Below are 26065 nucleotides of genomic sequence, written 5' to 3'. Positions count from 1 at the left end.
GTACTATCTGCAAGTTTCAGTGTTCTTGTGCCTCCCCACCACCACCACTTCATATTAGCTGGATGGATGCTTCACTCTCAGATCTGGCCCTCCATAGCTAAGTCAGTGTCCATGGGTTCAGGAGTTCCCAAATCTCCCCAAACTTTGGACCAACCAGCCCTTCTTCTTCTCTTTCTCATCTCAAGGTCGACAGGAGTCTATGGAACGTGGTTAACCTCAGCCCGTGTCTTCATTACTGCTTTATCCCCACTTCCACTCACATGTAGAACAACAGTTGCCAGAAAGCTTACATTCCTGCTCATGTGTTTCCTTTGAGTTTCAGTCTTGGAGGGATGTTTGTCACGAATGGACTTGGTTGCGTGCCTTAATGGCTCCCTGGTGAACAGCTTAACTTATTCTTGTAATAGCCAAACAGACTGCCATTTTTCTTTCTTTCTTTTTTCCTGCTGGTCTTTCGTTCAGGAAGTATCTTCTGTTCCTCTAGCTGCTCTGGGTTGGTTTGCATGTCCTTTTAAGTGAGATTGTCCCACCTCAGAAGGTCCTGAATCGGACTCAGGATTCCACCTAAGGTCCACAAAAAGCCTATTTCACTGGGCAAGTTCTAGAACCCGCCTTAGATATCCAATCACATATAGGCTGAAGTTGGGCTTACAAGCTTTCTGTAATCTGTAATCATGTTTCTCGATATTCTTTTCTATCCCACTCAAGTGTCTATTTTACAATAATAGGCAAGGGAAACCAATATCCATAAGACAGTTAAGCAACTTAACATTATTTACCTTCTTTTACCCATTCAGACTATGCTTCAATCCCTGTATCACAGAGCCCTATTGTTCCAAAGTTGAGCATACATCACTATTTACATCTGTCCCATTAGCCTGTGCAAATATACCTAAGTGTTCCCCTATCTACCTTGTTCTTCCATCACTTCCCCCTTCTTTTATTGCCTTCCTTGTATATTGCCCTCCTTGTATATTGCCCTCCCCTACACCTGAACTAGATGTGTCTTTCCCCTAACCTGTGTTTTACCGTCCTCTCCCTGGTAACGAACAAATAATTTGTGTGTGTGTGTGTGTGTGTGTGTTTCCTTTTGGTATGGGTATCTTTTCTTAAGCTTTTACAATAATGGTTTTATGCAATATTTGTCCTTTTGTGACTAATTTCACTCAGCATAATGTCCTCAAGGTTCATCCATGTTATGTGGTGGCTTGCAGCTTCCTTTTTATTCTTCAAGTAGCATAATATTCCATTGTGTGCATATACCAAGGTTTGTTTATCCATTCTCCCACTGATCGGCACTTAGGCAGTCTTCATCTTTTTGCTGTTTACATAATTATTTAAGGTTATACACAAATCTGGCTTTGAATCTTCTAGCCTTCTTATGAGTAAAGGAAAAATACCATCAGTTACAAGATGTTATATAAGTTAAACAGATCAGTGTTATATGTTTTTAAATATGGATAAACATAGGTTATATCTGCATATATAATTGTGTTTTCAGGTGAGGGAGTGGCAGTAGAAGCTAATAGGATTATGGTGGAGATGGACGGGGCATATACAATTTCTTCTAGAGGGCCATATCTGAACTTTGTTAGTTGATTCTGATGTAATGAATTCACAGATTGAGTTTTTAAACTAGCAAGCTGAAATAAGAGTCCTAATTGTCCTTCTAGTCTTTTACTTAGTTGGCCATTGTTTGCAGATGCATAACTCCCAAACTCTCTAGCAGGATTATTAGCAGTGGTCTTACTCACATAATTTTTTGTTGTTGTTGTTCCACTGAAGACCTCTAATTATGGATCAACCAGAAACTGAGGAAAGGACTTTTACAAACTCAGTTGTGTATTGAAGTACTGTAGACCTTTTCATTTTACTCTTAGTATATTAACTGAGGCGTCCTGGTGTGGCGCTGTGGGCTAATGTGTCAGACAGCGAAAGTCCTTTGAATGTCAAGGTCAGTGGTTCAAGCTCACCAGTTGCTCTTTGGAAACCCTACACAGGGTTGCTGTGGGTCGGAATCGACTCAACGCACTTAACAACAACAACTTATAAACTGACAAAACCTGATGCCACTGTTTCATTTCTGATTCATGGCGATCCCGTGTGTTACAGAGTAAAATGGCTCCACAGCGTATTCCGCTCTGTAATCTTTATGGAAGTAGGTCACTAGGCCTTTCACCCACAATTTGACTAAAGCTTTAAGTCAAGAACATTTTATAATACATTGGAAATTTGTTGCTATTTACTTTTTGGGAGCCCCTATCACCTCCATCAGACTGGTTCTGACTCATGGCGGCCCTGTTTAAAGGGTTTCTGATAGATTTGAACTGCCGGCTGTGGGGTTTGAAGTCCCTTGCTGATGCAGGAGTCCGCTAGTGGAGTTGTTGTTGTTGTTAAGTACTGTGGAGTCGGTTCCGACTCATAGTGACCCTGCACAGGGTTTCCAAGGCTGTAAATCTTTATGGGAGTAGAAACCCTCATCTTTCTCCTGTGCAACAGCTGGTAGTTTCAAACTGCTGACCTTGAGTTTCGCAGCCCAATTCATAACCACTACGCTACCAGTGGAGGAGAGACTTTTATTTTATTAATTTTAACAGTGAAGAATCAAAGGTATAGAGAAGTTAAGCAACTTGCCTAAGTTCACAAGACTAGTGAGGAATAGAAAAGAGAACCAGATTCAACTCCTAGATTGCCTTTATATAGTTTATAAATTTCTAAACAACCATGCTATATTCTGAGCCTGTCTTATCATACTTGAGTGGCAGATGAAATGTTCAGAGCAGAAGGCTTGCCACTGAGAGAAAGGGGGAAATCCTGTTAGGGATGGCTGAAGCTTATGAAAAGCTGGATCCCCTGGATTGGTTTTGATGTGCTTCTCAAGAGGAAAAGTTTTCGTTTTTACAGTCAAGCAATTAACCACAAGAGAGCTAGAATATGATCATACCTAAATAAGCAAGTATGTCTAAACCTTCTGAATTGTTGGATTAGTTCATTCATGTCACATAGATGGAGATGTTCATACACAGTTCTAGAGTGGTCAGCAGCTGCACCTTGGAAACCCTATACAGGGTCGCTATGAATCAGAACTGATTTGATGACACTTAGCAGCAACAACTTGGATGGAAATAAAGTATTAAATATTAAGTTTAAAAATTTTTATCAATACCAGTAATACATGATCCACACTTCAGGGGACATTGTTATACCCTAAAAATGATTTCATCTAAATGGTATCATTAAAGAAATAAATCTATAGTAATTAGGTTTAAAGTCCACAGCATCACACCGTAAGTGTTTGAATAAAGATTCATCATATTAAACGTGTGCTTTTTACAATAATTATTACTTAGGATGGTGGTGTCAAATAAGCATTGAACTGCTAACTACAAGGCCAGTGGTGCAAACCCACCAGCTACTCATTGGAATCTGTATATAAAGTTTCTGTGAATTGGAACCTACTCTACAAGAATGAACAGCAACAACAAAGGACAAAAATGTTGATTAAGGGAAATGATAAATTTAAATCAGTGCTCTAAAATTTTGACTGTGACAGGAAGTACACAGATGAGGAGCAGTTGTGAAGTTAATGCATGAAATCCTGAAGTTTGGAAAATACTTGTTGGGCGTTCGTTAGTGCGCTTCAATCACTAGCTCATTCTTTTGCCAAGCATTAGGATTTTTGTCTGCAGACAGTGCGTAAGTAACTTGAAGAAATAACAGAAGAAGAGGATTAAATAGAGAACAGATTTTGTTGACATTTTATTTCTGCCCCCTGTTGTGCTAGGTGATAGAATTTTTAATCTACATAGCTATGACTTTGGGGGAAAAAAAAAAAAAAGAATTTCTCTTTTTTCCCTCAAGGATGCTGTTTTCCACGTTTGAAGCCAGCAGTGTATATAAATGGCCTTAGTGCCTTTTTCTTTTCCCTCAACACGTGGGGGTTTGTTTTTGTTACAGTCAGTGTTGCAGAGCTGAGAAGCAGATAAGTTGTCTTGCCCAAGTCAGATAAGATGTTTAAAACTAAAAAGATACCATGAGTTTCAATTCAGTAATGCACAAGGGTCAAAGTAATATCCCTTTTCATAATAGATACCTTACTCAAATGAGAATTTCCCAGTATATGGCATATGCTAGAGAAAAAAATACTGTTTTTCTTTCAGATTCAAAGTTATTTTATAATTGGAACTATCATAGATTTCTACTTTTGTACTTGGAATGACTTCTTTCTTTACCTGCTACTTCCATTTGCTCCTTCTCAAATGTTGTCACTGACAAAGAAAGAATGGGTGTGTGTGTGTTAAACATTTTCATTCATGTGCTCTCTAGTATTTCTTGCATTGTTTAACCCTGAATCTTAGTGAGTGAGACCCTTGTTTAAATTAATAACTTTTGTAGTTAAAAAAATGACACACACACACACACACCCTTATCTTACCACACATTGAAACTGCAAAAATTGAAATGGTGCATGTGGCAGAATTAAGATATTGTATTTTCTCTTCATTTTAGATGGGAAAGTTGAAGTTACAAAAGAAGGTGTGAAGCTGTGCACCATGGGTCCAGGAAAAGTGTTTGGGGAATTGGCGATTCTTTACAACTGTACTCGGACTGCAACCGTCAAGAGTAAGACCTTTTATAAATATATATGTCTATTACTTTTGATGTCCTTTGTTCCCTAGACCTGTGGAACATTGGTTAATAGCCTCTTGGTTTCGTCTTTTTAATTTTATATTAAACTGCATTTTAATTTTTGCCTTGTAATACAGTTGATGGATATGTTTTCTTTCGAAAGTATAATGTTTGCATTCTTTATAAGTTATTCCTTATAAGTTAAATTTTATTGTTGTCTTTTATGAAAATTATTTCTTTTAAGGATAAAATCTGAGTAAGTAGAATTTATAAAATGATGTAATTTCATAAAATATTTTTAAAAAGGAGCAAGACCTTTTCTCTGTCTTTAAATAATTATATCTAAGAATTTTTGCATATTTGTTTATGCTAGGTTATATCCCCCACATTAATCCTACTGGTTTTTATTCAACAGTTAAGAATAATGATAAGGAGAAATGTCCTTCATCTCATTCAAAAGTGTTATGTTAGATATATCTTGAATTCTAAAACTGCATGTAAGTGTATTCTTGTCTTCAGCTGCTCATCAAGCTGTATATTATAACAGTTTTCTTTTCTACTGATTGAGCTTATTTTAAATCTGGGCAATAAAGCAGCTTGTTTCTCTAATTTTACATATATGTGTATATATGACTTCTCTAGCAACTTTTGTTGCTCAGTAGAAGCAGCTGCAAAAGATAGAATTTTTTCTCTCTCCTCCTTTGTACAGGATGCAATGAATATGTAACAGTTAAATCCAAAAGCCAATAATGGAAATCTGTCTTTTTGTGAGGCAGACATGGACGTATGTCCTGTTTGAAAAGTCCTTCTGACATGTGGTTCTATAGGTTATTTCAATCATGCATTACTTTAATTAGATTTTATACTTTAATAAAAATGGTATTAGCAAGGTAAAAAAAATGTTTGTATGAATTAGTTTTATCACTGGTATTATGCAATAGGTCCAATGCCATAGATTTTTTTGAATATCTATTGACTTCTTCAGAAGTGTTACAAATATTTGACTCATCACATGACCCTGAGACTTGAATTGTAAGGAGCTGTAGAGTACATGGTCAGCTAGAAACCATACTTCACATGGTATTTGTGAATTTCCTTTTCATTAATTGAGTCAATGTTGGATCCATGGCAGCCATACCCAACTAGAAAGAGTACTTTTTGGCCTTTGATTCTTGATCTCTGAGAGCACACTCTTTTGATTGATGGATGCAGTCATGATTTTTATTAATGTCATAATTTAATTACTGATTCGAAACAGTGAAGCACAGTGAACCATAACAGGATCTGCCATAACTTTAACTCACTTAAAAAAGTGTCTTAACCAGAAAAGTAAAAAAAAAAAAAAAAAAGTAATAAAATTAAAAAAAAATTAAAAACAATGATGACTCCATTTAGTAAAACAAATTTTACTCTTCTGCTCCATTTCCATGAGAAATATGAGTATATTCATTTTAGGACAAAGGACAGGATAACACATTTCGATTAAAACAGGATTTCTCAAAATTGTGTATAGCATTTAAAAAGTTCAAAAACATTTTAGCATGAAGGATTTCTGTATCCTTTTTATTTAAGCTAATTGAAACTACAAAACTTTAAGAGTCACTTGTTGTTGTTGTTAAGTGCTGTCGAGTAGATTCTGACCCATAGCGACCCTGTATAGGGTTTCCAAGGAGCAGCTGGTGATCTTAAACTACCAAACTTGCAGTTCAAACGGCTTTGCAGTCTGACGCATTAGCCCACAGCACCACACCAGTCAATAACTGATAATAATACGGTGTGTAATCTTTTGAAATATGTTAATAAGGATGTATTTTAAATAGGCAAAGCGTTCTTTTAAAATGAATTCTATAGCATTTGTTTTTATAAGATGATTGCCTTGCTTTGTAAAGTGAATTTTTATTAGCCTTCTGTAAAAATTATTTTTACTCTGTGTTCGCCTCTATTATACGTATGTTTGGTCATTTAAATAGGTCCTATATATCTGATCCAGCAACAATGAATTGGGTGTTAAGTATAAATTTTAACGCTAAGATTTTGGGAGTAAGAATATCCATCATCAAAGAAATGAGTGATGGATCTTTTTACACAAAGTCAAAGAAAGCTCCTGAGTATACATGTGTTTGTGTTTTTTTCTTCATGGTGCTTACTTAGAATATGGACATTGTATTGAGAAAAGAGGTTAGGTGTGCAAGTAATCTCCTTGTTTATAGGGTGCAGATGTTCTGTGCATGAATAAGGAGTAATTATTGATTGTTGATTAATAACTGTTTCCTCTGAATGTTGTATTAGAACTCTAAAACGTGAGTAGTATTTACTGTTCAGAACTTTTTGGTCTCATCTTCTCAACTGTCCTGAGAATTTACTTATGAGTGTAGTTCTTAAGCAGTACTTTTTCTATATGTTTAAATTATGCCCTTCACTTGGTCACTGTAGAATCTGATTAGATTCCAATATGGATGCTTCTTTTGCTAAATGACTACTGACTGGAACCCCAAGTATTACTTTACTCTGTGCATGTGATCTTTTGTGATGTGCTTAATCGTGTTTGACTTGTCAGTCCAACCATTTGTCTAGGATTGCACTGACTATTGCTCACTTCCTCTCAACGTTTATCTTGGCAGTGATGCTTTTTTGGAGTACCTTTCAAAATGGACTCATACACTTGGGTGAAATCCTCTAAGTCTGAGGATATTCATTTTTCTACACCGTAGCCTACTTATGCATGATTTTTCTTTCTCTTCTGGGCTTGTAACTCCCTTTCCTCCAACATCTCTTTCTACTTTTGGTTAAAAATGTAGTTGATGATCCCCTGTCTTCCATCTTTCTCCTTAGGTCAGCCTGAAAACTCTTTAGCATTTTAATTCAGTTTTAATCTCATGGTAGTAACTAAATCCTAGATGGCATGATGTGATCTCCAGTGTCCATGAGTTGTTCCTCATTCAAAAGAGCACTTTCTAAAGTGTATAAAGTCAAATTCATGATACCATGATTAGTAAATTTTATGACTTCCCTTGATAACAAATGTGTCTTAACATCTATATATTCTAAATTGTAGTTTAAAAGACTTAGTAACTTTGGTTTGCATAGAATTTGTCAAGGCTGCTGTTCAACCTATGCTAGCAAGTTGACTATATGCCATTGATATTGATCCATTTGAAAGAAACACCACAGTATTGCTTGAAGGAAGCCTTTTGATTTTCACCTGGGCATAACCAAAGGGTATTCTTCTGATGGTTAGTGAATCTATAGCACTGGTGACTCTGGTTGTACTTGGAAGAACAGTTTATAAAGATCAAAATTATAGTGATGTGGAAAAAAATGTTATAGCATGATACAGAAAATCTATATTCATAGTGTATCCTATTCTATAAAATACTATTATTCTCAAAATATGAAGATGTAAAATAATAAATGTAGAAATAATTTATAGTATTTGTGATGATTTATAGTTTGGAAAACAATTTAGTAAAAATCGGCAGTTATTAGATTAGAAACAAAAATCTAACTGTTGTCCTGAAGATATTCATGGCTACATAGTTTCTAGATTTTAAAAAATTATATGTGATACAAAAATGCCACTTTATAAAATTATATCAAATGGTATCATTTCTCATGCTCAGAAATGTTCTTGAAGTCTGCCTTGTATCATACAATTTTTTAAAAAATTTTAAAACAAAACAAATCTCAGATGAATCAAGATCACGTTGCTTCTCTAAAAACAAAACAAAACCAAACAAAAAAGGGGCAGACCACCTAGGGAAGCCAACACAAGACAGTTCATGGCTCTAACATGCATTGCTCTCATACCATAGTCCTCTAGAAAGGCAATTCTTCTAAAGAGTCTTGGAGCCCTAAAAATGAACTGAGTGATCTCTGGGCCAAGTACCCGAGTTTGCAGACAAAAACCGTGAACTGCACACTTTGTGGAAATGGGGTACTCATGAAAATGTGAGATAATCTTTTAACATTCCTACACAGATATAACCTCATTGTTAGAAACCTTTTTAAAAAATGCAACTTTGATTGTATCTGTCCAATCCCAAACACTCCAGATACCCTGGGAAGGAAAAAAGGTTCAATTGGTATCTTTGTTTTCTACAGTACCAGACAATTAATGGCTCCAAATTTTTTCAAATTGTATCTAAATATTTTGGCATTGTGTATAGAACAGAGAATTTTAATGTCCATTTTCAAGCCCTACATGACACAGGAATTTCTATCTTTTTCACTGAGCCCCCTAGTTACTTGGTTCCCACACCTAGATTTTCTGATTCGTTTTCCTGAAGTGTTAACTCTGGATTGTGAATTCACCTTAACTCCGTATCCGCACATCTAAAGCAACATCAATTTGCACGTACCCTAGGCCTCTTACTTTGTATTTAGCCCAGGTTTCTTCAAAATCACAAACATGGGAAAGCTGAGGTTACCAGAAATCTAAAAATAGAAATGAAAAGGTACTCAGTTTATAAGAATGAGAGGGACTCATTGACAACCTGTGTGTGAATTTGTATAAGGACATGTGTGTTGCTTCCTTGTTTTATCTGCATTTTGCTGGATCAGTTCTTACATTCTAGACAACTGTGCTGGGATTTTTATGATGTTTGAGTTACATGGCCCCTGGTTCCAACTTCAGCTGCACAGGAACTGGGGGGTCTTTGCCTGAAGAGACTAAAATGAAGTCCCGCTTCTCTCCTCTGAGTTTCCAACTCATAATTTCCTCAGACCTTTGATAATATATTTCTTGCAGGGTTTCCATTCAAATTCACTCCTTTTTTTTAAAAAAAGTAAGAATAAATGTTTTTCTATCTTTGTATGAAAACATTTGGTGTCAGGTCAAGATGGTCATTATAGAAAATCATCTACAAAGTGTGTCTATAGTAAGTGTGAAAGATATTTTCTTCATTTACTAAGGTAAAGAAAGTATCTAAGTAAGTCTTTCTCCTTAGATTATTTATATCAAGTGTTTTCAAATTTTCCATTATGTGAAAACATTTCAACACAGAATTAACCTAAACAAATTATACAAGATCTAAAATTCCTCATGTGGCACTGTAGGATTAGCACAGGACTGCTAACCACAAGGTCAGTGGTTCAAACCCACCAGCTGCTCCTTGGAAACCCTACACAGGGAATCAGAATGAGTCGGAACTGACTCCAAGGCACTTAACAACAACAATAATTACAAATTGATGAGTTTAATTAAACCTGGTAAAAATCTTTTTCTGCTTTGGTTTTATAATTTAGCTTTCATAGGATATTAGTTAAGGGATAGTTGACATCAGAAGCATTTTAAGAACAAAGTTAAAGGATTCTCATTTGCTATAGTTCCTAAAATAAATATGCATCTATTCAGTGAAGTATTTGGACATTGCCTTGTAGCTCTCTTTCAAACATTACATTATCCAACTGACTCAAAAAAAAAGTCAGCTGACTGTCAAAAAACTAAAAAGATGAATGGGGAAAAAAAACCAAATAAACGATTTGAATGAAGAATTTTGAACAGGCATTTCAAAATGTGCTAAATGCAACACTTGTAAACTATAAGGCCAATGTACAGTGCTGTTTAATGGTAAAGGAGCTGAAGAGACTGCCCGTTTTCATTGTTGAAGAAACTAATCATAGGTGCTCTCTTAGTGACCATTCACCATGACATTTTCTTAAGATGACTAAACCCCAGAGTGGAGTCCTGGTGTGGTGCTATAGAATAAGCACTGGACTGCACCACATTGGTCCGTAGTTCAAACCCACCAGCCATTCCTTGAAAACCTATACAGAGTCACTGTGAGTCACTATTGACTTGATGGCATGTAACAAAAACAAATAATGGAATATGTAGTCATGTATTTTGTAAGAATGTCATCATAAAGTTCCGTGAAACATCACATGGGTGAAAAATAATTTCTCATGTGAAAATAAAGCAGTGTTGTTTGTCAGCACAAGTAAGTCATATATGCAGCTATTTACTCCTTGGGGTTTTAATGAGCATGAGCAACTACATTCTGTCATGTTCCTTGTGCCACAGCCAAAGAGCAAAGATAACCGTGCTAATGAAATCTTCTCTGTTCTGCTTTCTGAGAGGCAAATTAAGAAGACGCACTCTTGGCTTTCTCCCAGCTTACTGCTTGCTTTTTACTATGAATCCTGGAAGACATAGATGTTAGCTGATGAAGATGACTGGAAACATGACTCTGGTGATAGCAACGTAGTCTAAAGACCACATAGTTGTCCGTACAAGAGACAATGAGGCAAGCACAGTATATCAGTGCAGTGTTAGGAAAGTTGGTATGCCTGTTTAATGAGATAATTAGACAATATTCTTCTGAGTAAAATGTTATCATATTTGTCTGTTAAAGACTGCTGTGATATTGTTGTTGTTAGGTGCTATCGAGTCAGTACCAACTCATAGCCACCCTATGCACAGCAGAATGAAACACTGCCCGATCCTGGGTCATCCTCACTACTGTTGCCATGCTTGAGTCCATCGATGCTACCACTTGGCCAATCCATCTCTTGGGTGGGGGTCTTCCTTTCTTTTTCTGAGCCTCCACCTTACCAAACATGATATCCTTCTCCAGTGACTGTTCCCTCATGACAATATGTCCGAAGTATGAGAGACTGTGATATTAGTAACATAAATCTCATTATATAACTAAGAAATGCTTTTCTTTAATAAAGGAATCAACTTGCTAGGAACTCAGGATACCGCATAGCAGACTAACATGAACAAATGGATATGTAGCAGGTATGCTTTACCAAAGTTTGTTTATCCATTCTTCAATTGATGGCAACTTAGGCTGTCTCCATCTTTTTGCTATTGTAAATAGTGCTGCTATGAACATTGGTGTGCAAGTATCTACTCATGCTATGGCTTGTATATGCAAGTAGAGGAATTGCTGGATCATACAGTATTACAGTATTTTATTTCCAACTTTCTGAGGAAGTGCCATACTGTTTTCCAGAGTGGTTGGACCATTTTGCAATCCCACCAGCAATATAGGAGGGTCCCAGTCTTTCCACATCTCGCCAGCATTTATTGTCCTCTGCTTTTTTGAACTGCGTCTTTATTGCTGGTGTGAAATGATATCTCATTGTTGTTTTGATTTGCATCTCTCTGATGGCTAATGATTGTGAACATGTCTTCGTATATTTGTTGACTGCCCAAATCTCTTCCTTGGTGAAGTGTCTGTTCATGTCCTTTGCCCATTTTTTAATTGGGTTATTTGTCATTTCTTGTAGAGGTGTTGTAGTTTCTTATAAATTTTAGACATTAGTCCCTTGTCTGATACATTACTGCAAACGATTTTTTCCCATTATGCGGACTCCCGTTTGATGAAATCTTTTGATGCACCTAAGTTTCTAATGTTTAGTATGCCCCAATCAGATATTTTGTCTTCTTTGTTGTGCAATTTTCACAATGGTTGGTAGTTTGTGTGTGCAGTAGGTATTCCTTAATGTTGTTGTTGTTGTTGTTAAGTACCGTGGAGTTGGTTCTGACTCATAGTGACCCTGCACAGGGTTTCCAAGGCTGTAAATCTTTATGGGAGCAGAACGCCTCATCTTTCTCCTGCGGAGCCACTGGTAGTTTCGAACTGCTGACCTTGAGGTTGGCAGCCCGACTCGTAACCACTACACTACCAGAGCTCCTTATTCTGTAATAGTATTCCTTTATTTTTAAAGTAGATTTAAAGTGAATTTCAGAATAGCGGAAACAGTGATTAAACTGCTTTTTTTTTTTTCTTTATAGCTTTAGAATTTTTTTTCTAGACTTCATAGGAACTCTATTAATGCTGAATTAATATTAATCTATCCTTATGCACACTCTCACACACATCAGATTGTTTCTATTTAATTATCATTTAAAGGTAAATTACAGGCATTGTAGTAAGTAGTCAGTGTTATTAGCAGCTTTGTTTTTATTCTTGCTACTGTTTGGAAGCATTTAAGCAGAGGTATTTAAGGAAGGTTGAGTTTTTTGTTTGTGTGTTTTTAGGGAGTGAGACACAGCATTAATACAAAAGCGCCAGCATTGTACAGATTGTTAACATATTCTTTTGATGATTAGTAACAAGTGAAAATAAAAGGAAAGTAGGTTGAGAGGGAAGGAGAAAAATTAAAAACGAATGGGCTGCTGTGCATTGTTACCAAGAATCTCTTTAAGAATTATTTAATTTGATGGCTAAGACTTTGATAGCAAACAACAAGAAAAAGAATTTAGGTTTTCGTTTGTTGTTCTGTACTGGTCATGAGTGTAGTTTGATTAGGCAATAACAAATGTGTAGATATGCTTTTTTTCTTTTGTTTTCACTTTTCCTTGTGAATTGAGTGAAGGTTTACAGACAAGATCATCAGCTTTACCATGGAACAATTCATACACTTTGTTTTATCTCAATGATTACAATCCCCTCCATGCAAGGTAAGTTATCCTGCTTCCTCCCTGTGGTTTTATTTGCATTTTCACCTACCTTGCTATCCCTTGTCAACTTTGTCCTTAGGAATATGTTGTTTTTGTGCTTTTGAATGACTGACCATTCCATGGTGAGCATTTTTAAGAGAGCTGCTTTGTTGGGAATGACTCAATCTATGGACTGTCTCTTGTTGATTGGCGCAATCCAAAACAAACCATTGGACAAAGAGAAGGAAAATTATTTTGTAATTTCACTAAATGGCCATGGATTTGATTCATAATGAGAACTCCCAGCTTCCTAGACTGATGCATATCTGATAATTGGACACTGAAATGACATCTGTGTATCACATTCATTGAGAAATAAATGGGGTTGTTCCTTGGAATTGAGCCTCAATAGAATCCTGGGGTGTGGAGCGATAAAGGATGTGGGGAAGGAGGTGGGACAGCCCATTTTTGAAAGGGTGCCATGGAATTCAGTTTTCATTGGGAACATGACAGGAAACTCCTAGAAAGGAAATACTGATTTCTCAGAAAACAAGGAAGGAAAGACATAGATCAAAAAACAGGTTGGGCTCAGGTAGATGAACAGAACCCACTAAAGTGAAATGTTTCTTACAACTTGTTTCTTTTGAAGGAAAATAATACACTTTTCTTGCATGCGTAGAGTCCTGATGTGGTGCTGTAGGACAAACACTTGTCTGCTAACTGTAAGGTCGGTGGTTCAAACCTACCCGCCACTCCTAGGAAACCCTGTACAGTGTCACTATGAGTCTGAACTGACTCAACGGCATGTAACAACAATCGTGGAAATTCCTCCCTCATCTAGTAGAGCAATTTTTAATTGTCTTGAAAGCAATGTTATCTGTAGCTTTCTAAGGGGGACTCGCATTGTTCAGACATTCTTCTTTGTTGAATTTTTTAAAAATCCATTTCTAAAGCACAATTTCATGGAGAGCTACAGTATATGAAGCATATAAAATCAGGTTTTTCTGGTCACAGGTTCTGCTTGGGTACTTCTCTGGCATGTTATATTACAAATTAGATATCATATTTGAATACCACTGCTGTAGCTGAATCCACATTACTTTGGATATCTTTGTTGTTGTTGTTGTTGTTGTTGTTAGGTGCCATTGAGTCGGTACCAACCCATAGCGACCTTATGCACAGCAGAACGAAACACTGCCCGATCCTGGTCCAACTTCACTTCTGTTGCCACACTTAAGTCCATCAATGCTGCCACTTGGCCAATCCATCTAGTTGGGTTTTTACATCTACTCTATATTGGTTAATTGGCTATGGATAATATCTCTAACCTTAACCATATAAAACCCTATTTCTGTCAAGTTTATTCCAACTCATAATAGTCCTATAGGACAGAGTAAAACTGTCCCATAGATCTTCAAGTGAGTCCCGGTGTTGCATTATGGGTTAATGCACTGGACTACAAAGTCAGTTTGAACCCCAGGGTCACCATTCAAGCTCATCAGTCATTCCTTGGAAACCCTGTACAGGGTCACTATGGGTCAGAACTGATATGATGGCACTTAACAACAACAACAATGTTTACAGCAGCAAACTGCCACATCTGTCTTCCTCAAAGTGGCTTAGAGTTTAAAACCACCAACCTTGCAGTTAGCAGTTAAGCTCTTTAACTACTTCTATTTCCATTGCCATCCTCCTTGCCATCCTTGCCCAACTTTGTCCTTAGGTGAATGTTGCCTTTTTGACTTCCAGGATTAATATCATTAAATAGACCTGCAACTTAGGGATCAATAACATGAATGAACTTGAGAAGGTCTAAGTAACTTCCTTATACCATATACCTGAGTCTGCAAACTTTCTCATGAATGATTTTTCCAGTAAAACATCCAAATAGATTTTCTCAAATGTAATTTCCAGCATATGATACATACATATCCAATTTCAGATCTATATTGCCATCCACAAAGAATTTCTTAAATTCACACCAAGTTCTCTGAAGGACTGGCAAGTACCCAGGAGAACAGCAACAGGAAAAGGCAGCAGTCTTTTCAGGTATCTGTAATCTAGTTGGAGAATTATTGACAAACAAGAGATATCCAAGATTTCTGAGGAGAGATAGAAATAGCTCTTAACATCTCTGAACAGGTTGGTTTTTGAAACGTTTTATTGTGAATTCAGTGAAGGTTTACAGAGGTAATCAGTTTTAGATTAAAGAAATCATTCACTATTGTATCTGAGTAATTGCACTCCCCTCCATATATCAACATTTATGCCACTTCCTTCCTGTGACTCTTACTTCCGGTCCACCCTCCTTCCCATCCCTTCTTACTTTGTCCATAGGTAAATGTTGCCCTTTTGATCTTGAATGGTTGATGACCATTCTGTGGTGGACACCCCTCTGTACCTATCTACTGCTTAGCTGAAAACTGTGTCATGAGGATCCATTTCATTCCATATCTGAAAGATGGTCGAGGGCTTACTTCCGACCAGTAAGCCTGGGTCTCGGCAGGTTTTTAAGAACATGAAAATTGACCTGTGCCTCAAATAGTGGAATAATTCCGAGCGTAAGATCTAGGGTATGTTGCAGGATTCACATCTGTCACTTATCAATTGTGAATCGTTCCACAAATAAAGTTGCTGGACCTGAGTAAGGGATGTGGCAAAAATTGCACTAGAGACTGTTAAGAAACTAGTATAGAGATTGTTGTTAAGTGCTGTTAAGGTGATTCTGACTCATTGCGACCCTGTACAGGCTTTCTGAGAAGAAGCTGGTGAATTTGAACACTGGCTCGCAGTCCAGTGTTGATCCTGTAGTGCCACACCTGGTGAATATTCAACAGTCACTGTTATCATCACATCTATTGCTATAGATACATAATATAATTCTGCAGGGAGGTGGAATCTTCATTACTTTTACCTGTAAGGTACCACTGAGAACTCAGAGCACCATTTGAAATCTATAGGAAGGGCCATGTTCCAGAGGATGAGGTGCCAGGAAGAATCCCAGGAGCTGAGGTATGTTCCTCTCCTTTTCTGACAGCTACTACCCTGTAAATTTGGTTCAGATGTATACTTGGAATGAACTGATACAGGAAACACTAACATTAAAATCCCACTACAGAGATAAGAATGTAAGGGGCATCAACCAGATCTCACAGCCTAGACATCCCTTTCCTTTAACTTTAGCAGGTAAACAGTGCTGATCTCTGTTGTCTGAGAGTCCTCTTGTCATTCCCTTCCTCCTAGCAAGGTTCTCAGGGCATTCATGAGGAATGTTAGTACGTGTTTTTGGAGTGTGTGCATATGCATTCACAGACTTGAAACACGTGCTATGTACATCAAGACCTTAGACAAATGAAGACTGGATGACTACTAAGCATGTCTTTACAGTGCTGTTTTTATGAAAGAAATATTTTAGGCAAATGATACCTATAGTTTAGTATTAGAATTCAAGAACGCCTAATGTCCAATTTGTTTGTTTCCTGAGAACAGAAGCTTTCTCTCCTCTTTATTCTACCATGTTCTTTCTAGAGAAGTATATATATATATATATATCCTTATTCTCTGACAAAACCCTCCATCTTTCAACTACAATCTAAGATTTCCCTAAAAATACATTCCTCCAAGTTCTGAAAATTGTTCCTTTTCATTGCCTCTCATTGTCTCATTGATGTAGAAATACAGCAGTTCAAATGGAAGCTGCCATTCACACACAGAAGATAAAAGTTATTAATGAAACGTAATCATAACATGAACTGGAATGAGCTCCTATAAATTTAGGAAACGGAACTCTCTTCAGTATGAAATTTCTCCAGTCTTTGTGCATCCAAAAACATAGCATATGAAAATTTAAGAATATCAAGATAATCTTTCTGACACTTTCTGAAATACTAAGCATCTTTGGAAACTCAAATTTGGTAGACCTGAGACATCAAGACTTAATTTCCTTTTTCTGTAATCAAATATGTTGTTGTTGTTTGGTGCCATCGAGTCGGTACTGACTCATTGCGACCCTATGCACAACAGAATGAAACACTGCTCGATCCTGGCCCAACCTCACAATCTTTGTTACGTTTGAGCCCATTGATGTTGCCACTGTGCTGATCCAACTCATTGAGGGGTCTTCCTCTTTTTCTCCGACCCTCCATTTCACCAAGCATGATATCCTTCTCCAGTGACTGGTCCCTTCTGACAATATGTCTGCAGTATGAAAGATGAAGTCTGGCCATCCTATTTTCCAAGGAGCACTCTGTGGATTTCCAACACAGATCTGTTTCTTTTTTGGCAGTCCATGGTACTTTGAATATTCTCCTGCAACACCATAACTCAAATATGTCAATTCTTCTATGGTCTTCTTTATTCACTGTCCAGCTTTCGCATGCATATGAGGTTATTCAGAATACCATGGGTTGGGTCAGGTGCACTTGCATCTTTGCTCTTCAACACTCTAAAGAGGTCTATGTGCAGCAGATTTGCCCAATGCAATATGTCATTTGATTTCCTTACTGCTGTTTCCATGAGTGTTGATGGTTGATCCAAACAAAATGGAGCCATTGACAACTTCAATCTTTTCTCCATTTATATGGATGTGATTTCTTGGTACTCAGATTTAGGACAAATAAAAATGGAAATGAGCTCCAGATGTTTGGGTACTCTTTAAAAAAATATATCAAGATGCTTTAAGAGCCTTGGTTTTAGGGAAAAAGACAAAATACTAAATGAAATATATAATTCCTGTTTACTCACTCTCTAGAATCTCCTATTTATGCTTTATTTTTCTGTCTGACTGATTTTGACCATTGATGATAATAATCAATTATTATAGAATCAACAGGAACATTTGTTTTGCTTTTTCCTAATCCTTGTTTGAAATAATTCAACATGCCTTTTGAAAACATTTAAACTTTTTATGATCACAAAGCTAATACATCCTCAAAATATATACATATGACAGAGTAGTTTAAAAACTCTCCATAACTCTGTTGTGATGTTGGTAGCTGTGGGCAGTTCAGTCGATTTCCTATTCATAGTGACCTGATATGACAGAGAAGAACTACCTCATAGTGTTTTCTAGGATGAAGTTCTGGTTGACACTGCAGGATAAGCACTGGATAGCTAACTGCAAGGTAGGCAGCTCCAACCCCCAGCTGCTCGGTGGAAACTCTATACAGGGTCCCTATGAGTCTGAACCAATTTGATGGCACTTAACACAAGCAACAATGCTTACAGGAGTAGTTCACAAGGTTTCTCTCCCTAGAAATTCTGGAAGGTTCTACCCACCAACTTTTTTTTTTTTTTTAATGTTTTATTGTGAATTGTGTAATAGTCTACATGGGGGAACATTAGCTTTACATTCATTCCATCATTTATCATTTCATTGGCACAGTTACCATCCCATCCATGCATCCTCACCCAACCAAAGGGTGTACCCTGTAAGCCTGCACCCCCCCACCACAGTCCTCAGCCCATTTCCATCTCCTGATCCCGAGGCCCCAGCCACACCATCTCTTGGCGTCGTCTTCTCTGCCTCCATCTCAGGCCTCACCGCTTCTCTGACTACCCACCAACTTTTAGGCTAGCAGCTGAGCACTTGTCCTGCCACCAGGACGTCTCATCCATGAGATTACTACTGAGAAAGCACTGCAATTTACATTTTAAACCTTACACCTTGCACAATTTTTTGAAATTTGTGATTATATTGATCTGCTTTTTAGTGTGCATGCTTATTTCTGCAATTTCAATATTTATTTGTAGTGCTTTGGATATGCATATATTTCTTGGTCTATATAACTAGTTAACTTGAATTAGAATATTAATACTTTGCATTCATGTTTCATGAATATGTTGCATTGCAAGCTGTTATGTATGCCCTTTGTTAACAGGGCTGAGTAAATTGGAATAGCAAGTAGTGATGAGAGATTTGCTGCCTTGTGAAAATGGAGTCCTGATGTGGCTTTGTCGGGTGAGTCCTGGACAAGGTAAGTGGCTCAGACTCACCAGCTATTGCTAGGAAACATCCAGTATAGGGTTGCTACGAGTCAGAACTGACTTGAGGTCACTTAACAATGAATCCTCGTATGAAGTGGTAGTTATGATAAGCACTAGGCTGCTAACCACAAGATTGGCAGTTCAAACCCACCAACTACTCCTTAGAAACCCTATATAGGATCACTGTGAGCCGGAACTGATTCAATGGTACTTAACAACACCAAAAAATATGCTCAACAATAATGCAGATCTGGTGGATTAGTTGGCACAGCTTTCATAGCATTTGATTTTTATTTTTTCCCCCAAGTTTTGCAGTTCCATTCTTGAATTCTGTTTCAGAACTTAGAAGTTTTATTCATCACTGAATAACTGATATATTAAAATTTATAGAATAATTATGCTGATTAATTTTAATTGCTCAGCAGGAACGTTTAAAAAAATAAATGTTGGCAGACTTAATTTATTTACAACCATAGCTTTACTGTTTCATTCACTAGTTAAACTGAGAGAAAGATGAGGCTTCTGCTCCCACGAAGCTTCAAAGCCGCAGAAATCCTGTACAGGGTTGCTATGAGTCTGAACTGACTTGATTGCACTAGTAACAATAACACCAGATTTCCAGTTGAGGTCTTAAGGCACATGAATTCTTGACACTTGGTTAAGCAATGGTGCTCAGCTTCTCCTGAAAAATGGTCTTAACTGTCATTATTGTTTACAGAAATGTGTTAGCATGTGTGGTAAAATTTCCAAATTTTAAGATGGACTTTGTACACTGATACCCAAAATACAAACCATGTGTTTTCATCATCTTTATTTTTGGTATGTTGTTATTATAAAAAGTATCCCTGCATTTTTTATAAGGAACCCTGCTAACATAGTGGGTATAAGTTAGGCTGTTGTTAACTTCAAGGTCAGCAGTTCTAGTCCACCAGCCCCTCCACTGGAGAAAGATGAGGCTTTCTACTCCTGTAAAGATTTAGAGCCTCAGAAACTCTATGCCAGGTCGCTCTGAGTCAACACTGGCACACAACCACCACCACTACACCCCTTTTATTTGCAAGGTGTGCCCATCCACAGAAGTTCTTCATTACTGTTGTTAAATGCTGTCAAGCTAGTTCCAACTCATAGCAACCCCGTACAGGTTTTCCCAGGAGCATCTGGTGCCTTTATACCCTAATTTTGTGGTTCACAGTCCAGTGCTGACCCTACACTGCTACAACAGGAGTCCATTGTTGTTGTTGTTAAGTGCTATCGAGTTGATTCCGACCCATAGCAACCCTGTATAGGGTTTCCGAAGAGCAGCTGGTGAGCTTGTACCACTGACCTTGCAGTTCAAATGGCTTTGCCTTCTGGCGCATTAACCCACAGCGCCAATGGATTCCAGGAGTCCATTAGCATAACGATATTCAAGCTTGCCTTATAATTGGGCTTATAATTAACAATCCACCCACAGTGTATTATCCATGCCCCTTCTAAAATTCTTCATCTTCTGAAATGAAATTATGGTATTACAATTAAAATCACTTCCTTGGGACCTAAAAATAGCTGAAGTGCATGTTGACCAGAAGGCCAGCGGATAAAAGTCTTGGAATGGGCTGTAGAGAATGAACTCTGAGCTCTGATACCAGTCTTAGGCAATTTAGAAGCCTATACTATGCATTTTATTTTCACAACAGAGTATTTTAGAGGTTTAAAACAGGAAGGTATGCACAGTGTGTATTTATAATATGGGAAGATTTGTCATGTATTTGACTTTAATATTTCCTAATAAAATGTTTTTTGTGGCCTTAGGTTTTGAGGTGTAGTTGTTGTGGTGGTGGTTAGGTGCCTTTGAATTGGTACTACTGACTCGTAATGACCTTACACACAACAGAAGGAAACACTATGTGATCCTGCGACAATCCCACAATCGTTGCCATGCTTGAGTCTATTCCTGCTGCCACTGTGCCAATTAGTCTTTTGGGGGGCCTTCCTCTATTTCACTGGCCCACTTTACCAAGCATGATGCCCTTTCTCAATGACTGGTCCCTTCTGATAGTATGCCTAAAGTGTGAGAAACTAAGTCTGGCAATCCTGGCTTGCAAGGAGCGTTCTGGTTGTACTTTTTCCAGGACAGATTGGTTTATTCTTTTGGCAGTCCTTGGTACTTTCAATATTTTCCAACACTGTAACTCAAATGCATCCATTCTTCTAAGATCTTCTGTATTCGTTTTTCAACTGTCACGTGCATATGAGGTTATTGAAAATACCATGGCTTGAGTCAGGTGCATCTTAATCCTCAAACTGATATCATCTTTGCTCTTGAACACTCTAAGGAGGCATTGTGCGGCAGATTTGCCTAAATGCAACACATCATCTGATTTCTTGATTGCTGCTTCCATGAATGTTGACGGTTGATCCAAGCAAAATGAAATCTTTAACAACTTCAATCTTTTCTCCACTTATCTTGATATTATTTATTGGTCCAGTGGTGAGGACTTTTGTTTTCTTTACATTGAGGTGCAACCAGTACTGGTGACTGTGGTCTTTGATTTTCATCAGTAGGTATTAGAAGTCTTCTTCACTTTCAGCAAGCAAGGCTGTATCATCTGAATATCACACGTTGTAAATGACCATTCCTCTAATCCTGTTGCTGCATTTTTCTTCATATAACCCAGCTTCTTGAATTATTTGCTCAGCATACAGATTGAATAAGTATAGTGAAAGAATACAACCCTGGCACACACCTTTCTTGATTTTAAATCATTGAGTGTTCCCTTGTTTTGTTCAAATGATTTCCTGTTGGTCTTTGTACAGGTTCCTCATGAATACAATTAAGTGAAATACTCACACTTCTCAATGTTGTTCATAGCTTGTCATGAGTCACACAATTGAAAATCTTTGCGTAGTCAATAAAGCACAGGTAAACATCTTTCTGGTGTTCTATGTTTTCATCCAAGAGCCAGCTGATGTCAGCAATGATATCCCTCATTCCACGTCCTAGTCTGAATCTGGGTTGAACCTGAGGTGTAGTGGACTGTAAGAAAGGACAAAGAAAGACTTAACAAGATTACAGAAGACTTATTCAGAGAACATAAATAAAGAGAATATCATGCCTGGTATAGATTCTTTGTTATTTAAAAAAAAGTCATGTTTTGATCGTTTCTCATGGAAGCCAAAATCTGGGTGCATCTAACTGTTGTAATGGTGTACCAAAAAATTAGGAAAAAATATGGGTTCCCTATTCTGATATCAAAGAATATAGATGTACTGACAAAAAAAAAAAAAAAAACAGTCAAGAGAAAAAATGTAGCTACATTGGGAAAACATTTAGTGAAACTCAGGCACAATGGAATTAACCTATCTTTTTGGGTTAGAAAAAAACCCGTTTGAAAAAAAGGAATAGTATTCAAGGGGGAAAAGATGAAGAGACTTAATATTTTGTAAAGCATTAGACTGGTTTACTATACAGACTCTGGTTCAATAGACTACACTGTTTTAAATGTACATTCATTAGAAAGCCCTTGTTAATTGGTTGCAGTTGGAATTTTAAATCCCAAGTAACTCACTATTGGCACACTTCCAGCAATATCCATTTTTAATCCTTTTAAGATAAATCTTAGTAGCTGTAGAACTCACTTTTGATTAAAGAGTAGCTCATTTGTTTCTCTCAGTGCTAATATTTTCTGTGTAGTATTTTAAACAATGCATTGCATTCAGTAAATTTGCTGCAAAAAAACTTAAAGAGCAAGGATATCACTTTGAAGAATAAAGTTTGCCTGCTCCAAGGCATGGTTGTTCAGTCGCTTCATATGTATGTGGCAGCTGGACCATGAATAAGGAAGTCCAAAGAAAAACTGATGCCTTTGAATTATGGTGTTGGTAAAGGATAGTTAGTGCATGTAACATGGACTGCTAAAAGAATAAACAAATATGTTTTGGAAGAATTTCAGCCAGAATGCGCCTTAGAAATGGAAATGGCGTCAGATGGGTTGACTGAAGTAGAAAATGTCAGAAAGATTTTTGTCTGTGTTTTATCAATTATTCAAAGGTATATGACTATATGAAGCATAACAAACTATGAATAGTATTGTAAAGAATGGGATTTCCAAAAGATTTAATTGTGCACATACAAAGCCTGTGCATGAATCAAAAGGAAGTCGTTCAAAAAGAATAAAGGAATACTTTTTGATGTAAATCAGGAAAGGTATGTATCAGGGTTTTTCCTTTCACCATACTTACTCAATTTGTTTGCTGACCAAATAATTGAGGGAAGTGGATTATATGAAGAAGAAGGTGATATCAGGATTATAGGAAGACCCACTGACAACCTGTGATATGTAGATGACACCACTTTCCCTTCTGACAGTGAAGAGGACTTGGAACACTTACTGGTAAATTATATCTCACCATAAAGAAAACAAAAATCCTCCATAATTAGACCAATAAACCACATCATAATAAATGGAGAAAAGATTGAAGTTGTCAAGGATTTCATTTTACTTGAATCCATAGTCAATGCCTGTGGAAAGAGCAGGAAAGAAATCACATGACATTTTGCCCTGGTCAAATCTGTTGCAAAAGAGTGAAGACTTCACTTTGAGGACTAAGGTGTGTCTGGCCTCATATGCATGTGAGAACTGAGCCATAACTAAGGAATAACAAAGAATAATTGATGTCTTTGAATTATGGTGTTGGTGAAGAGTGTTGCATATACCACGGACTGCAAGAAGAATGAAGAAATGTGTCTTGGAAGAACTACATCTGGAATGCTCTTTAGGCTTAAAGAAGGCGAGACATAGTCTCATACTTTGGTCATGTTATATGGAGGGACCAGTATCTGGAGATACTGTTCATCATGCTTACTAAAGTTGCGGATCAACAAAAAAAGAGGAAGACCTTCCATGAGATGATTGACACAGTGTCAACAATGGACTGAAACTTAACAAGGATTGTGAGAAAGGTGAAGACCAGGCCATATTTCATTCTGTTGTACATACGATTGCTATGACTTGGAATCATCTTGGGGGCACCTAACAGCAACATTATTTTAAGTGAATCCTTGAAGAGTTAATGCACTTTGGTTTTCAAGTATTTTAACATATATATATTAATATCTTTAATCTAATTACATATGGACTCTTTAGGCTTTTTTTTTTTTTTTTTAACTTTCTGGATCTGACTCAATGGCACTTAACAACAACAATAACTCATATCCTTAAAGAACAGTTTAAGTTAATCTATAGTAATACTGATGTATAGCTTGGAGGAGACACTTATTTTTTCTATTCTGACTGTTCCTTCAGGGCAGTATTTAAATTTTGGAGGACTATCTTTTTAAATGTAGAAACAGACATGATGTAACCTGACATAAGAGACTGGAATGATTCTCCCCGTCCCCTTTAGTTGTTAGCTCTCTCATAGCTTCATGTAGAAGCTCAACTTGCCTCTGGACTATTGCATAGCAAAAAGCAGCCTGGATTTTAGAATGACCCAAGTTTGAATCACAGCTCTGCTTTGGATATTTGTTCAAAGTAAGTTACTTAAGATGGAACAATAGGAATAAATAAGTAACATACAGTATTTCATAAGTTGTTTAATATGTTAATATGTCATTGAGTGGGTTTTGACTTATAGCAACACTGTAGAGGGTTTCAAGGAGCAGCTGGTGGGTTTGAACTGCCGAGTTTGTGGTTCTCAGTCTAGTGCTGATGCTCTGGCACCACATGAAGAGTTCAGAATTTAATATATGCTCAAGATATGTTTGTACCTTCCATTTTGGCAGAGCACAGGGTGATAAAAGAGGGCTTGAAAAGAGGAATATACACTGTGAAAGCGGTGAATCAAAAGCACCTAAATGAATAGTAGATTTTTGTCCACTGCTCCTTCCTGTCCAGGCTGCCTTCGCTCCTCAACTTTGTAGTTTTTGCTCTTTCTGATTTGAAGACTGATTGGAGAGGGCAGACTTATTCAGTTGTTCAGAATGGAGAACTGACTAGCTTGAAACCTGGTTCAATATAGTATTAAAACAAAAACAAAGATACAAAAAACCATTATCACAAAAACTTTTTCTTCAGGACCTTCAACAATATAAAGGAAATACCTAAAGATACAGCAATAATGTTTTCTTTTTTAAATGTTTTATTGTGAGTTATGTGATAGTTTACATGGCAGAACATTAGTTTTACATTCATTCTATCGTATATCATTTCATTGCCATGATTACAATCCCCTCCATGCATCATCAACCAACCAAAAGGTATACACTACAAGCCTGTGCCCTGGTCATCAGCACACAGCCCCTCCCCCTCTCTGAATCTAAAGTCCCCAGCTGCTCCATCTCTCCACGTCATCTTCTCTGCCTCCATCTCTGGTGTCACTACTTCTCCGGGTAGAGCCCCGCTCTCCGCTTTTATCCCTTGATGGTCCCAGGGACAATAATGTTTTCTTTATGCACTTAAGTTGTTTTGACAAAACTGTTCAGGGTTTCCTTCCCTGCATCAGAAGTTTCCATGATCACCCTCAGTTTTGGTTATTTACCAGGAAGAATTCAGCATAAGTCATACTCGCTGTAATACTCAGTAAAAGGATAACAAAAATTACCTGCATAGGGAGAAAGGCACAAGGGACAAAGTCTAGGTGAAACCAAGTGTGAAATTTCAAAGGTCCTTTCCCAGTGGAGTCATGTAGGAGGCATCTCATTTCTCCTAGAGCAAGTTGTAATAACATGTGTAAAATATTGTCAGGAATACTTAGAGATTCAATAGAAATAATTTAGAGATTCAATGGCCACGGTTTTTTTTATTGGGAATTGATCAGACAAGAATCCCTACCTGCCACCTAACAAAATTCCCAACTCCCAGAAGGACAGCAGGTGTTCAACATAAATTATATTGTTTGTACAAAGTTTAGACCACTATAATCTGTGATTACTGTGGATGAGTTCTTTTTAGGGGGAGATTTGTTATTCAAAACAAGAAAATCCTGAAAGTCTAACCTTAATGATTGTGCAGAAACTGTGATGAATTCCAAGTGGTTTCTTCCAAAAAAATCAGAATTTCAAAGGAAATGTTTCATATC

At 37.2% G+C, this 26065-nt stretch overlaps 1 protein-coding gene across 2 annotated transcripts in view; it reads left to right on the top strand.

The window, feature by feature from the left end:
- Positions 1 to 26065, top strand: part of PRKG1 (protein kinase, cGMP-dependent, type I) — a 1720113-nt gene that overhangs the window by 666171 nt on the left and 1027877 nt on the right. For both annotated transcript variants that reach the window (XM_006831109.1, XM_006831110.1), the window contains exon 3: positions 4510 to 4623. In XM_006831109.1, the coding sequence (XP_006831172.1) occupies positions 4510 to 4623 (114 nt within the window). The remainder of the gene's footprint in view (positions 1 to 4509; positions 4624 to 26065) is intronic.

Source organism: Chrysochloris asiatica, unplaced genomic scaffold (assembly GCF_000296735.1).
Source record: "Chrysochloris asiatica unplaced genomic scaffold, ChrAsi1.0 scaffold00003, whole genome shotgun sequence".
NCBI classification, from domain to species: domain Eukaryota; kingdom Metazoa; phylum Chordata; class Mammalia; order Afrosoricida; family Chrysochloridae; genus Chrysochloris; species Chrysochloris asiatica.
The sequence above is the reverse complement of the archived record's forward strand: the minus strand, read 5'-3'. Positions and strand labels throughout refer to the sequence as shown.